Source organism: Copadichromis virginalis, linkage group LG1 (assembly GCF_057382275.1).
Source record: "Copadichromis virginalis isolate Kocher_CV1m ecotype Utaka linkage group LG1, C_Virginalis_male_GT1.1, whole genome shotgun sequence".
Classification (NCBI taxonomy): Eukaryota; Metazoa; Chordata; class Actinopteri; order Cichliformes; family Cichlidae; genus Copadichromis; species Copadichromis virginalis.
In genome coordinates, this window is record NC_140618.1 from 9,390,711 (window position 1) to 9,406,616 (window position 15,906).

Sequence of the window (15,906 nt, forward strand, 5' to 3'; positions counted from 1 at the left end):
CTTTCTAGAACATAGAAACCAGGTTTTCTTGACTGTTACATAAGCGAAACCTGCCGTCCATGCAGTTTGCCTGCAGCAGGCGGGACTTCAACGTTGGCACCGCCCCTTATTTGGGTCACACCCAATCATATTAGCTGCGCACACACTCGATCAGGATTGGTCAGCAGGCCTGTCCTACAGCTGAGGGGAAGGGTGTTGTAGCTGCTTCTCAGACCATAGACAGTGGTTCAGACATGAACTCCTTGGAACAGGCCGAAGGTAATCAACAGTAAAAGCGACTCAAATTAATCAAATGTAAAGTTTCAGCGGGTATAGTCGTTGCAGCCAAAGCCACGGAATGTTTACTGAGCAAACGTCTTAAGATGGGTTGTGAAATTTTGGCGTAATAATGCGTTAGCCGGCTAGTTTTCTTAGCATGCTCGTTAGCCTAACTGACAAAACATTCAGCCACTGATACCCTTCATTATTTACACGCAAACACATGTTTAATTGTTAAATCCCCCCGCTTTTGTAACTGGGATCGTAGAGTCATAGCCAGCAACTTTTTTTTTTATTTTTACATATGTAGGGAATATGATCAGCTTGGAAGTGAAAGTGTAGCAAACCTACAGGGCATTTAAGAGCTTCATTTTAAGTAATGGTGGATTTCTGTCTTCAGTTTACAACTTTGAGTGATGACACCAACTGAGCTATAGGGCTAAGGCTGGCTTTATTTTAAGATTGAATTTCATGACATTCTTTTGGGGAAGAGACTAAAAAAAGCTTTTCTGGGGATACCTGCGTAATCCTTGGTCCAAACACAGCGTCTGCTCATGGTCCTGTTGTTTTGTTGCAGACCTGAAGGCCTTTGAGAGAAGACTGACAGAGTATGTCTCCTGTTTGCAACCTGCCACAGGCAGGTGGAGAAGTAAGTGACAACAGCAGAGAAGTTACAATGGTTGACATCTTTTTGATATTGCAATTAACCTGAAAGAAGTTCATGTTGATCTCAAACTGCAACTATTAGCTAAAGCTCTACGGTGAGTTGATTTAAATATCTTGTTCTTATGTTTTCTTTCAGTGATACTGATAGTGGTGTCTGTCTGTACAGCTACTGGAGCTTGGAACTGGTTAATAGACCCAGACACACAGAAAGTAAGTATTTGTCGAGAAAGTCTGACTCGAAGAGAAATCAGAGGTATATATATATCCCTTGTATTGAACAGTATGGCCAACAGGGATAAGTGGTATCATTAGGTAACTTTTGATCCAATAAAAGCAGCCTCATGCATTAATAGATAATTGTTCATGTATTAGTACAGTTTAGGTGAGTTCTAATCAAGGTATAGTGTCTGCACATGCGTTTTAACTATAACTGACCACATTGTCAAATTTTAGGCTAGTCTTATAAGAAGTTTTTCTATCCCTTAAGCCTCTTTTCTATCTCTGCCTGTCTGAATATCTCCATCAGCTGTAGCATATCTCGAACGTTTAGCTTGTCTCCCTGGATGTGTTCATGGTTTGAGGTCTCCATCTTTCTGAAAAATTTTCATTCCTCATTCTATAGAAGACCAGCCAAATTTGAAGATGGTTTCCAGATTTTTGTATTTATTTATATCTTACAGTGTCTTTGACAGGATTAATGAAGTCATTCAAAATTTTACCTTCATTCTTTTCTAAATCTCCAAGTTAAAGGTCCTTGAAGTGCATATGGGCGTGCTGAAATCTTGTCTTTCTTCATTTGTCTTTCATGCATTTCTGAGCCTCCATAACTTCATAAGTAAAGCCAGTGGCAACATAAAAATTTCAAAATTGAAAGTTACATTTAAAAAGAAATACATTTTTCATCCACCCAGAAGTGTCACTTTTAATTAATAATAATTTGGTATTAATTAATTAATTAATTTCTATGTCATAAAATAGCAGACACAAGCACTGGTGCTAGATGTTGTCATCACATCCTAAAAAAAACATCTGTAAAAGTAAATATTTTCTCACCCAGATTGATGTTGCTTTGTTTCCTTTTGTCATGCAGGTATCTTTCTTTTCATCCCTATGGAATCATCCCTTCTTCACCATCAGCTGCATCACTCTAATAGCTCTCTTCTTCGCTGGAATACACAAACGAGTTGTGGCGCCATCAATGTATCCTTGTTTTTTTCTACTTCAGTAAACACAAATTAGTGACTCATGTACTTGGATCAGGTATCTGTGACAGTTGCCCATCAATTTAATTCAGTTAAGTTCCTATGTTTACTGTACCACACACATCTGCAGTAGTGTACTGGTGGCTACTGTGGAGAAAATTAAACTGACTTCTTACAGTTTACATCTAGCCTGATGTTGCCTTGCAGATAAAATAATTCCCAGGCTGTGGTTTTTCCTAATCTCTTCATCTTGACCTTTGTGATAAGATCATGGGTCCTCAGACAATCTGATTATACTCATATCAGACAGCTGAACAGTGTCATGGTGGATGCTGTCGACATGGGTCTGCCATGGTGAAACTAAGATGGACAACAGAAGCTTGTCTTAGATACTTTTGTATCTTATGTTTTGTGCAGGACATATAAAAAAAGAACGTCTGGAGGGAAAAATCTTACTTTTAGTTTTAAATAAGTATCTTATTAAATGAAATAACTTGAAATGTTTGCCACATTGGCCATCCTGTCAACTCCTATTTTCTCTTCACACTGGAGAGATGATTCAGTCTAGTTCCTGCCTTAGTTCTGCCCATAGTCTATATTTATAAAGCTTTCTTTCCTACAATAAGTAAACAGGCCTCAAACAAGACAACAGCTTGATAAGAAGCAGTGTAGTGGTCAGAGTCCACATGTGGGTTTAACAGCCTGTTGTTGAAGGCTCAAAACCATATCAGGAGATTATGTCATGGAATAGAAAATGCACTGTTAATCAGGATTTGCACTGCACTTGTCAGCTATGTTAATTACTTTATTTGATGTGAATGGACTTTGGTTTCATAAAGGGTGGTTTGGTGTACATTTTGTTGTAGGAGGTTATTAAAGCACTGAAGCGTCTTTCTTTAGTATTTAGAGAATTTGACCAGCTCTTTTGGGTTCCATGCAGATACCTCTAGGTCACTTCATTCACCTTCCTAAACAGCCTGTTTGACTGGAATCCCATCGTCTTTGTCTCAGTAAAGAATTTAGTTTATTGATTTCTCAATAGTTTCCGTTTTTGTACATGGTATCAGCAGATGTCCAAAGCTGATTTTTGTCAGGTTGAGGAACATCACATAGTGGATTTATTCCTATTTCCATTCCTGGTTATTGTCTTTAACCGTTACCCCTGCAGTATTGCTGCTCGCTGCCGCACAGTTTTAGCAGAATACAACATGTCCTGTGATGATGTGAGTCAACATGGTGATTTTTATTTTTTTACCATTTTACTAAAATTTAAGGTTTTATTTTATTTTTAATTTTTTCTTGTCTTTTCGCAGACGGGGAAACTTATTCTGAAACCACGACCAAACATCCAGTGACCACACGCTCCTGGGTTCTGTCAGGTCTCATCTTTGTTGATTGCCTTCTTGTCTTTAATTCCTTTGGATGCTCTTAGATGAAGTATGATGGGAAATGCATTTTCAGCAAAGAAACGAACTGAGAGGCCCTTCTTTTTTTTCTTTTTTTTTTTTAAACAGTGTTGCTGTGTCGTCATCATTGAAGCTGCTGATTTACTCATGTATAACCTTTGACATATTTTACACATTCAGAGTGAGGGTATATTTCTGTTTCTGTTCAGCATGTATTTTATCTAAAATGTTTCTATTTTAAAGGTTATTTGCCTAATAAATAAATTCATAAGACGTGGGAATATCAGGGCTGTCTCTTTATTTCTTGTTGCCTTCTATTCTTCCTATGGAGCTTGTCACATGCGTAGCTTGTGCGCTTTTGCGACAGCGTCGTGCTTTCTCTTAGCAACCAACACTTTACGGCAGGGAACAGTCTTCCACATGGCCTCCAACAAGGCAGAAGCCGGAGCGTGTGTTTGATCCGCAACAAACTCAGTGTCAGAGAAAAGAAGAGGGGAGTAAACGCCGCGTTATACGCGCAACTCGCACTTTAATAATCACGTGAAATGGGTAAAAGTAAAACCACTAAGTTTAAACGTCCGCAGTTCAACTCGGTCGGGCTGCCGGTGACTGTGGTGAAGGAAGGAGACGGTGAGGAGGAAGAGCATGGTGATGATAGCTGTCCAGCTGCGGAGTTGCTTGAGAAAGTAGGAATATACAGTGCTTCTTCTTCGAATGTTTCTAACTTTGAGTTTAAGAGCTCCTATTTTTGCAGTTTCTAACATTTTGAATAGCTGGTGTCACGTGCTTTTAAACACGTTTCCTATAGTTGCAGAGTCCCAGCGCTGATGTGCGAGAGTTTGCATGTGCCAGTATTTCTCGGGTGGTGCAGCAGAGTCAGACCATTCCGGGTTTCCTCCAGAGGGATGCTGTTAGGCGCCTGGGTCCCATGTTGCTGGACCGGAGCCTGGCTGTCAGAGAGACTGCCACTGGAGCTCTCAGGTGAGTCTGGGTGTAACAAATAATCTGGGTTCCTGTCACTTGACGAAGACCTGGATCACTGGGGTCATCTAACAAGTAATCAACACGTGTGACCTATTTTTTTTTGCTAGAATAGGCCATTTTAGTGCTGGGGTCATCATAAAACATATTTGAACTTTTCTGTGTTGTCAGTTTGCAGTGATTTGTATGAGCAAGGGCACAAGAGAAGTGGCAGTCTCTGGTGGAGGTATAAGGATAGGGATGGTCGACCAAAACAGAACATCATTGGCGTAGTTAAAGTAGGAGGTGATGAGGCATGAGGGAGGGTGCCAGCTGCAGAGTTTGAGAATAAAGGTTTTAGTATGGACATGTGTTCTTGAAGTGCTGGAAGGCAGACTTAGAGGCAGATTTGATGTTGTTGACCTCCAGAGACCTCCCTCTTCTCGAGCTTTGAATTGGGAACCACAACCAAGAGATCATTTTTATTGTTGTTCAATTTGAAAAAGTTTGCTGACATTCCAATTCTGATGTCTTTTAGGCAGTTTACAAGGCACAGAGGAGGGAAGTGACTGTTATCCTGATGATAACTGTGTATCATCAGCATAGCAGTGGAAGCTCAGCCCATGGTTATGGATGATGTGACAAATTAAAGGGCCCACAACTGGCAAACAGATGATGAGTTGTGGGTGCCCAAGGCTCCATGGGCAGCAAATTGTTGCTAACAGAAGAGCTAATGAAACTTGCTGAAAACCTCAAAGAGCCAGTTCCTGGCATGGGTTGTTGCCAGAGTTGTTTCAGTGGCAGGTGTGAGACCCTCACATTATCATTCTGGCTGTTTAAACCTCCTTTGGTTAACAGTGTAGTTGTATGTAGATACTTTGCGATGGAGTGAGAATCATCAAGAAGAGGCTGTTTATGCTAGCAAGACAATGCTTTTAATATTTTCTTCTCTCGATTACAGCAAGTGAGGACGTTTATTGCTTGACCACTTGCCTTAATTTCTCTCCCATTTGTGTGCCCCAGATTACTACTTGACATTAGTAATGTTAGTGCTTTTCCTGCTGTGAAGAAAGTCAGGTGCAGGTAGAGGGAAGTCAGTTGTCAGTCACATGCTTCTGCAGTTTTTAAAAGTGTGTTATTGGATAATAAATAAATAAATAAAATGAGTCACATTGTGCCGTTTCATTTGGCTCCCTTATATATATTTTAGTTACACATACAGCTACACATGCTTTTTGCTTATATGCATAATACATGTATTGTGTGCTAGTTTTTAGTGAGCACTGTTGATACTGCAACAGAAAATGCAGAAAGCTAAGAAATGTGTCTACAAAAGCCCTGGAAAACATTAGAAAATGTAATTGTGGCTCTTTTCTTCCAATCACTTCAGTCAGTGTGGTGTTACAGAACTGAACTTTTCTCGGGCTTCACAGAGAGAGGTGCATATAAGAATACAAATAGCACAGCTCATAGTCCAGTGCGTTTACCTCTGAGTGGGTGGCATTTGTTGACTTCTACACACTATCCAGGGAGCTGCTTTGCCTAAACCCATCTACGCATCCCTTTTCTTAACTGCTTATCCACCTCAGAGTCATGAGTGGACTGGAGCCTATCCCAGGTGTTATGGGGTGAAAGCTGAGATGTAGCCTGAACATGTCAGCAGTCTAATAGGGCTAACACAGACAGACAGACAACCAGTTTAGAAATCACAAGTTAACCTACTGTGGATGTCTTTGGACTGTGGAAAGAAACTGGATTATCCAGAGAGAAGCCACACAGACACAAGGAGAACATCCAAACTTCACACAGAAATCTTCACAGTTGGGCAGAAGAACCAAGGACCTTTCTGCTGTGAGACGACTGCATTAAACCTCACAGAATGTTTCTAGTACTTATCCAGTGCAAAAGTCTTGAGCCACCCCTTATTTCTTTAAATTTTTCTTACAAGGTGACAGCCTTGCTTGCCATTTTGTTTAAAGTGGGCTTGATCAATAGTTTTCCAGGCTTTTTTTTAAAATAGTGTTTTTGCACCAACAAGTTCATTCCCAAATAGCTATTTAAAAAGAAGTGTGAGGATGACAGAAGAAGTGTAAGGCTTACAGCAAATGAAACGGTATCAGAAAGTGATGTCCTTAAGAAATAAAACAAATCCAGTACAGATGTGAGAAGTACATCTGGCCTTTTAGTTAATCAATTTCCTGTTCACTAAGGTCTCATAAGAAATGGTCTCAGTTTAGGTTTGGCTGGCAAGAAGACATTCTTAAGGGAGAAAAGGCTAAGACATGCCAAATCACACAAGAACTGGAATGAAAATAAGTGGCAACAGGTCTAATAGATATAGATGGATATATAAATTTGAATGTTTTTGTTTCAAATTGTCAATATGTACAGGGAGGGAGGTACAGCAGTGAGTGTGTACAGTCATCTGTAAAATATGGTCCTGGCTGTGAAATTACAAATGCAGAAAAGTATTGTATCCCTTTGCAACACCATCTGATAAGGCACTGATTGGCAAAAAAAGAAAAGACTTTTGCACAGTATTGTACATTGTGCGTAATACCATGCTGTGCATGATGAGTACAGTACTGTGTCATATTGATATTAACCTCTAGTCTGATTTGAGGCCTTTCAGTAAACCCTAAATAGCATTTTGTCTCCTCGAAATCAAAACAAAACCATTGCTCACAGTGGATCTCCCGGCTCCCCCCCACCCCTCTGCTTTCCTCTCCCACACACACACACAATTACAAACAGCATCTCTGACCGCGAGTCTCCTCTGAGTGACTGATGACTGTGCGTCTGTGTGTGTCTTCCCTTGACAGGAATCTGAGTGCATGTGGAGGTCAGGAGGTGTGTGAGGACATGGTGAAGCACGACATCATGACTCCTTTGACAGCACTGCTTAGAGAGGTGAGACTCCATCGCTGCTTTTCGCTCACCGCATCACTTCAGTTGCTCCCCATCAGCAGCTGTTACAGCAACATCAAGCTATAATATCCTCAGCAATTAGTTTGTATCTCAGAGCAAATATAGTTGTGGTTATATATAAGTGGACACTGAATCAAATGGCATCAAATCCAAGCTCAGTGTTGGCCTTTGTGTAACTTAAATTAGCCATAAAAAGTTTCTCAAATTTTTGAGGGTCAGAAATGATCTAAATATGTTCAGATGAATGATTGGAAAATTGAGACCTGTTTTACTTGTTCTGTTCACATTTGCAACACATTTGCTTTCCAGTGCTGTGCTGGCTTTGAAAGTGCCATTGTGTCGATGAAAGACCAAAGTAATGCAGTGGAGGATGTAGCCAATGAAGCTGTACACTTGCTGTGGAATCTGTGGTAAGTTGACCTTATTTGTTTTCATAGAAGGCTTTTTAACAAATTATTATTGGCTCAGAAAGGTCAGTTTGGCCACATACATAATCAGCCAGGTCTTGCTATGGGTCTGACTGTAAAATCTTTGGGGACATGCCAAAACATCATCCATTCACCTGTCCTTTGCTGTTGGTTAATGATCAGCTCATGAGGGTATTCTATGTCTAGTAACTACATAAAAGTAAAAGAAATCCAGAAAACCCCATATATTTGTGAGTTTATTCCTTGAATTTAGTTTTCTGACATCGTCTCTGATAAATCACTCTTATTGACCTAGGCATGCTTTGTATTATTTGTTTGTCTTTCAGTGAAAGCAGCAGCCAGGCGTTGTCTGTGTTTAACAAATCCGGTCTCTTGGATGTGGTTGTTCAGTGCCTGGAGAAACACCCACACAACCTGGAACTAGCCATATCTGCTGGTATGTCTAAAGCATTTATTCTTATTTGCTATTTAACATTGAGATTTTATTAAATAAAGGTGTACATTTTGTAGGTGTTCTCTAACCATCTTCATTTATTAGGCGACACACCTCTAACAAGTACTGACAGGATGCTTAACACATCTGTGCTATTAATATGGTTCTAACCAGAGGTGTGGACTCGAGTCACATGACTTGGACTCGAGTCAGACTCGAGTCATTAATTTTATGACTTTAGACTTGACTTGAAAAAATGTTCTAAGACTTGTGACTTGACTTGGACTTTTACACCAATGACTTGGGACTTGAATTGGACTTGAACCGGTTTACTTGAAAAGACTTGATATTTTACCCCAAATATAAAATTTAACATGCATATTATATAGAGATTGAAAATGTGACGTCATTCACGGGTAGAACCGCAAAGGATTCTGGGAACTCGTGGCAAGTGGTACTAGCGCACGCAGGCTTTCAATTAAAATCAGTTATACAGCGATAAAAAGAAACACAAAAATGTCAAGAAGCCGTTGTATAATTAACTGCAAATAGCCGGTCGCATGACAGCCACGGGAAGCCGACGGGTAAAGAGATCGGTTGTTATCGGATTACGTCATTGAGGAGAAATTGTTCGAGCCATGTTTCCGAAGTAACAAAGACGCGACGGATGGCCTGGATTGCAGCCATTCAAAGATCAAATATAACGTCCCAGAACACTCCAGCTCACAGGTTAGTCTGCTCCAAGCATTTCCACAAAGGTCAGTCTGCTGTTGTAGTTAATGCGTCATTTTTCTTAACATAATTGGTGATATAGGTTACAAGCAAGTCTGGCGCTGAACAGAAATTGTCGCGCTATGCTCCTTTATTTATTGTGCATAAATAGTGAATTGTCCTGACACAATATTGCGTTTCGCTTCTGTTATTATGGTACATTGACAAAAACATATACTTTTATTCACAGGATAAAACAGGTTTTTTGTATCACTAATTGCCCAGTACGATTACAGCATACAGTATTATTGTCACTGCTACATTTCTGTGACGCTACCAGAAATTATTTCCACTACTAATTAATTACCGTTGAGCTCAAAGGTCCTATTAATAAACGGTTAAGGAATGTGTATTTATGATGACGATTTGTGAGACTGGTAAACTTATGATACGTACGATGGTCTTTCGTTCTACACGGTGCAGTTCAAGGTCCTGTACCCATCCGTCGGTAAACTGTACCTGGGCTTGTTGCAGTGACCTGAAGTTACTAAACTTCATGAGTGTATGCACTCACTCCAAGAACCGTATAATTATAAATATGCATATAAATATGCTACGATGAGATAGCTGACTTCATCTAACTAGCAAATGTTTTCCAGGCTATGTTGGTGATGCAGTTTTTTTTTTTTAAATGATATATTTTTTTAAAATATCATTTATTTATGTATGATATTTTTGTCATGCGATTTTAAAGCTGGTCCTACAACCGCATCCAAGAATAACATGCAGCTTATCTCAGAACTGTCGGTGAAAATTATTCTTGGAGCTAGGTTTAATTGAGCTGCATTTTAAAGAGGTGCAATTTCACAATTTGTGTATATTTTCTAAGTTCACTATTTTGTCATGTGTTGAGAAAAACACAGATTTAAAAATTACATGGTCTAATATTTACATTTAGCATATAACTGCAACATGCTTTTTTTCGTTTTTTTTAACGACTCGAAAGGACTTGAAATTCAAAGTTTCAGACTTGTGACTTGACTCGGACTTTTACACCAGTGACTTGAGACTCGACTCGGACTTGCCTGACATTACTTGAGACTTGACTTGAGACTTGAGGATAAAGACTTGAGACTTACTTGAGACTTGCAAAACAATGACTTGGTCCCACCTCTGGTTCTAACACCAGCAAGGAACTCCAAGAACAAAGCTAGCTTGTAGCTTTTGTGCCCAGTTTCAGCTTTTAAACACACTCTCCTCTGTGTGTTCCCCAGCTCACTGTTTGCACACTGTGACTGAGGATAACCCAGAGCTGCTTTGTAGCATGAACACTGCTGTGCTCGGAGCCCTGGAGAATGTGCTGCTGTCATCTCAACCAGGCGTGACACAAACTCTCCTCAGGACACTGGCTGCAGGTACAATTTGTCCCTTTTCATGTCTTTTTTTGTTGTTGTTCTAAACTTAACCACAATTAGACAAATTGACCAGCACAGGAGTCTGTAAATTGTAATGTGTCATACCCCTTCCTGAGCCTGAACTCTGTCTGATGTGTTGCTCAGGTACGCTGTGGAACATGAAGAGTAGTCTGCCTGCTGCTCGTCAGGCCGAGACCGTCAACGCTGTGGTAGCTACCTTATCACAATGCCTGGATTTGGATGCAGGTATGCTAATACCTGAACTTAGACAAGCAGAGGAGCTTCGCCACAGAAACGCCCCAGCTGTGTCAGACATAGAGGGCCAAGCTCCAGAAGAGCTCGCTGAGGAGGAGATGATTGAAGAGGAGGAAGCACCTAAACAGAAGAGGAATGGAAAAGCTGCAAAAGTTGATAATGACTTCTCTGACCTCTTGCCTGTACGTATTAACTCTTGCAATCTCTTAGGCCCATTTAGAGTTAAGAAAACCAAAGCAAGGACAGTTACAGTTGAGGAATTGGCTGTTTCATACCTCTAAACTGTCTGATCCGTTATATATGCATTGAATTAATTATGCTCTGCTTAGTATTAAAATTCTGTACTTTCAGCCTGTGGGCCTCTGGGCATAGAGGTTGAAATCAGTAAACCCTTATGTATTGCCATTTGCATTCTTCCACTCGTATGTAAAATAGTCTGAGATATTGACCAGTATTATTTTATTATATGCACATTGTCTTCTAATTTATTCATCAGCACAGAGCATACGCTCTGTTTTGCACGAGAGCGTGGACAAGTGTTTTCAACTGTAAAAATGCAAATGTTTGCAATTATGCTGAACAAAAAGTATATTCTACCTGAAGCAAAGCTTTTTAAAACTCAAAATTCCAATGTAAGCATCCACTGCAAAAATAAAGTATCATTTTGATTAAGGTTTAATTATAACATGGTGTACATGATGCTGTAATGATCCCTTAAAGTAAAACCATTGGTGGCTGCCTATTGGCTCATTCAGTACTTGACAGAGGGCATTTGGGGTAGAAGAGTTTATGGCTCTTATTATGCATTTTTCACTGGAAGAAAACTGACTTACTTTCATTTGGCTTTTTTTAGACCAATTTTAAGTGATTAGGGTTGGGGTTCTAATGACTCATAAGTCAAAGTTTAGGGCCATTTCTCAGGTGTTTTAAAGGGTTAATCTCAATTTGGTTTCAAGTTTTTTGTTGTTAGGGTTTCTTTGTTTTGTTTTTGAGGTGCACATTAATGCCTGGTGAAAAGGTGGTGTGTGAGTCACGCTGAAATGTGAGCCAGAGCGACAGGGCAGACAAACTGTCGGGTTTAGGGGGGAGCAGATTAGGGACACCCAACAAGGTTCAGCTGAGGACCAACTTGTGGCTTCCACCAAGTTGACAGTCCCCAGACCTGACTCCGGCGAGACAGAGCTGTCCCTCTAAGCTCAGTCAGAGCCGAGGCCCTAGGATTGTGGGTGACATTCATGGTGACGTACCAGAATACCCTCTAATATTGCGGGTTGTTTGGGTTGTTCTAGTGTACTAGTATAAAGATTCATCTGGGGTAAACCATTTATTTATCATGCAAACACAGTTTTACACTTATTCCTTCAGGAGCAACACCCTTGAACTGGGTTTTAATGCTCACTGCACCGCAAGAAGGACATAGTGGAATGCATCTGTAGAATTATTTTTCTTTGTGGCAGTCAGCTGAACCCAGACTGGGTGATAAGAGTGCTAAAAGGCATTGTTTTAGTAGAATGTTGACTCACATGGCTGATTGTTTTTGTCCAGAGGGGGAAGGAGGAGCTGAGGGAGGCAACGGCCTTGCTGACAGCCCAGCAAACGTCCTTGGAGATCATCGTCAACATGTGCTGCTCTGACGGTGAGTGGTGTGGCCACGGACAGCCATGCTGACCCCAGGCACTTTTCATCAAATATATTTCCTATGACACAGTCACCAACTATGTGTTTGTCTATCGGAGAAACTGTTATAGCAAGAAATGCACACAAAGGTCTCATTTGAGAACATTAAAAAAAAAAAAATCTTCATTGTTAATTTCTCTAATTAACTCTCTGTGTGTGCACATGTTCAGACCCTTCTGATGACGAGTGGGAGGAGGAATCAAGCAGTGATGAAAGTGACATGGGTCCCGATGGTCTTTGTGATGGAGTGTCCAATCTGATGTCTCCATTGTGCTTGTCAGCTGAAGTTCATGGGGCTTTGATCAACCACAGCATACCACAAAAGGCAAATGACAGTCTGATTCTTCAGTCACATCTCAGCCAGTTCATCATCAAAGCTTTGACGCACTTGTGAATGTTGTTAAGCTGTCATTTTAGCTTGCATTGCTGTAAATACAAATTTCAGATTAGATTGATTATGTGGTGAACCTCACCCATCTTCTCCCCCAGGCTGAATGGATTGCGTTGTTTGTGCAGTTTCATAGAGAACTCACTTTTACATACAGTTTATATGCACCTACGCAGCCACTCCCAAATGTAAAAGGGCTGCCATAATATTCCATATTTTCCTGTTTTTAAGGTTCTGAAGAAAACAGAGTTCCCTAAAAAGGAAACTGTGAATTTGTGCCATCAAAATCCCTCCTGGAGAGGCCTGATAAAAAAGTAATCCTCCTCTCTTCTTCCATTGAACTTCACTGTCTGAGTTTAACTATCTTTATTCTTTCTCATTTATAAATAATTTTTTTTTTTTTTTAAAGTCTCTAAATTTTTAAATAAAAAGTCTCACCTTCTTTTTAGGATGGAGCGCGTTCAATCCCGGGCACTGACTTGCCTCCACAGTATCCTCTCCACCATGGATGCAGAGTCTTTGGGTGGTGCAACAGCCCTGCAGGAAGCAGCACAGCATCTCTCCTCTATGGTCTTTGGTGCTCCAGGTCTCACATTAATAAAACTTCTTCTGCAGTATTATAGTACCATTTGTTATTTTTCTATTTAAAGAAGGCAAAAAAGTGAGTATGCATTTGTGAGAAAGGAAACTACAAATCGAAACTATGTTTCTTTCAGAGATTCCCAAAGACGAGGAGTTTCTAGAGGCTGTCATCAGCGCCATGCGATCTCTTTTACAGATGATTGCCTCCAAAAATATCCCACAGGTAGATAAGACGCCACTATTTAAATAAACAGCTAAATCAGTTTTGGTGATTACAAAAAGAGGTCAAAGTCTGTGCAGCCGAGGTCGAGGTATCCCGACTTTTAGCTGCTAGCTGAGGGTAAATGATAAAAATGCTTGATTCTACATTTCCCTGTGCCTAATTATATAGTCTTTGTTATCATGGCTGCAGAACACATGACAGGAGTGTACAGGTTGAATAATACTCCATATGTTAGTTCCGTCTTTGGTAACTGCATAAAAACAGACCTGAATGTAAAATTTCCGCCTTGAACTGAACTTTAAAATCCACTGCCACTTCACACTTGCTTCTGTTGACAGTTTTTGTTCCTGACAGCTCAGTATCTATGTGTTTGGCTTTTGTTTTTGCTAGTGTATGACCCCCCAGCAGCTGATGAGCTTGAGCGAAACGGCCACCCGCTGTGATGTTGTCAGCGTGAGGGTCAACGCCGTCGCCATTCTTGGCATCACTGGCAGCACATTAGCCAAAGAGAAGGGCACTGCAGAAACCCTGCAGGTATCTCTTTCTCTCATTTATTCTTTTGGAAAAGTTGTTCTTCCTCTAAGAACCTCTTCTTCCACAGATGATCGGAAATGCGTTGCTTCAAGTTGCCACAAAGGATCCTGAACTCGTTGTAAATGGAGAAGCCCTTGATGCTTTGTTTGATGTGTTTGCGGATGGAGAGGAGGCAGAGACAGCTGCAAAAAACATCAGTCTGCTGCCTGCACTGAAGGCACTACAGCCTGTCTTCAAGACCAAGGTACCAAAGATAAATTCATCTTTACTGATCTGTGTGCTTGATAATTTCTCAATATTTTTTCAGCTATGCTTTTTTTTTTTTCTCTCCCCTGGAAATATACGAAGCACCTTTATTTTTTTCTTATCTCGCCACTGCATTGTGTGAATTCTCCTTTGAATAACAATTCTTTTTTTTTTCCACTACCAGATTCGTAAAGAAGGAAAAGGCAAATACAGCCCTCAGCAGCTGTGTGTGCTGGATAACATCAGAGTGAACCTGAGAAGATTTATTGGTTATCTGGAGAAGGTGTTGAAAAAATGAGGACTATAAAAGCCTGTTTGATTTGGACAAATATGCTAGCAGGAGCATAGAACGAGACAGAATATGGTTGTGAAACCAACAAGTATTTATGTTTATATTCTTTAAATGATGGTTTACTGTTTGTTGTGCAGAGCGAAGGGAATGTAATAACCGTTATTGTATGCTGGAGTTGGCAGGTTTTTTCCCCACCTAAATTAAACTTTAAACAATTTTGAGACTGTGTTTGTATTTTCATGTCTGATTGAAACATTTTTGAAAGATCAGGTGTGGGATCTGACACCAACTTTTCTTATGGGCATCCTTCTTTGAATCCAGCGGGCTTGACGTTGGTGTTTGCAGTACTTCCACAAGAATGCTGATCTATTCAAAGTATCTGTATAATTATGAGGGGGATTATATTGATGGCATTTATTGTACTTTGCATTGTACTTTGGAATTCTAAGTTGTTGTTTTTTCCAATGAAGACACTGGTCTGCATACACATTTTTTCAGTAATTGAAGGAGATTGATGGTAAATTTTGTAGATTTTGTTTAATCTGTCAGTAAAATTATACATAGATCTGAACTGTCTAAATCCCAGAATTCCCTGTTTTGGTCATAATTTGGATATCATCATACGTGACTGACAAAAATTCACGTAAAGCTTGTTAGCTATTCTTGCAGTGGTTTCTTAGACTTTTTCAACAAAATATCCATAAACTTGCTTATTTCAGTAAAAATGAAATTAATGTGTGAATATGTCATCAGGCTGTGAAGGAATACCGGTACCCTTTTTGAAATAAACCCTGATTTATTTTTTTTTCTTCAATGTTCTTCTTTTGCATTATGTGAACCATTTCAGGAATCTTTCCATGACTTTCCAAATACAAACTGGTAGAAACACTGAGATAATATAGCTCAATCTCAATTAATTTGTCTTCATAAGGTGTTGGACTGCTTCAATATATACTGGCATGCTGCCTGCAAATCTCTGGAAATCTACTGAAGGGACTAAACGTGCCTCCAAAATATTTTCCCTCATGTTGTGTTTTGATGATGGTGGTTGAGAGCATAGCCTTGTTGGTCCTAAATCACTCATAGGTGATTTAGGACAAGTCACAGAGGATTTGAAATCTAATGACTACAAAACCCCCACAGCATGTGACTCGCATCATTTTCCTACTCATCAAACCATTCAGCTACCCCCATGTTCCACATGGAGCGTACGTGGGTTCGAGGTATGGTGGATGCTGACTGAGCAATTTACTGACCTTAAATAATATTCATAGTATGTTGCAACAGCTACCTTGACTCCCT

General features: G+C 40.1%; 2 protein-coding genes across 3 annotated transcripts; both read left to right on the forward strand.

Moving 5' to 3' along the window:
• Positions 1 to 147: 147 nt before the first annotated feature.
• Positions 148 to 3,818, forward strand: cnep1r1 (CTD nuclear envelope phosphatase 1 regulatory subunit 1). Of its 2 annotated transcripts, XM_085447534.1 has the most exons (7): positions 148 to 258; positions 836 to 907; positions 1,061 to 1,134; positions 2,015 to 2,124; positions 3,295 to 3,349; positions 3,440 to 3,505; positions 3,641 to 3,818. In XM_085447534.1, the coding sequence occupies exons 1-6, from the start codon at positions 234 to 236 to the stop codon at positions 3,479 to 3,481; spliced, it is 378 nt and encodes a 125-aa protein (XP_085303660.1). In that variant the 5' UTR covers positions 148 to 233; the 3' UTR covers positions 3,482 to 3,505; positions 3,641 to 3,818. The 2 variants fall into 2 exon arrangements, with proteins under 2 accessions (XP_085303660.1, XP_085303587.1); XM_085447461.1 differs by having other exon boundaries at positions 3,440 to 3,818.
• A 99-nt stretch (positions 3,819 to 3,917) lies between these two features.
• On the forward strand, positions 3,918 to 15,418 carry heatr3 (HEAT repeat containing 3). The gene is made up of 15 exons (XM_085447359.1): positions 3,918 to 4,218; positions 4,341 to 4,513; positions 7,315 to 7,402; positions 7,730 to 7,830; positions 8,175 to 8,284; positions 10,267 to 10,407; positions 10,552 to 10,844; positions 12,208 to 12,298; positions 12,510 to 12,664; positions 12,959 to 13,041; positions 13,177 to 13,313; positions 13,444 to 13,532; positions 13,923 to 14,066; positions 14,134 to 14,310; positions 14,497 to 15,418. Exons 1-15 carry the CDS (start codon positions 4,078 to 4,080, stop codon positions 14,608 to 14,610), a joined length of 2,037 nt encoding a protein of 678 aa, XP_085303485.1. The 5' UTR covers positions 3,918 to 4,077; the 3' UTR covers positions 14,611 to 15,418.
• The last annotated feature ends 488 nt before the right edge of the window (positions 15,419 to 15,906 follow it).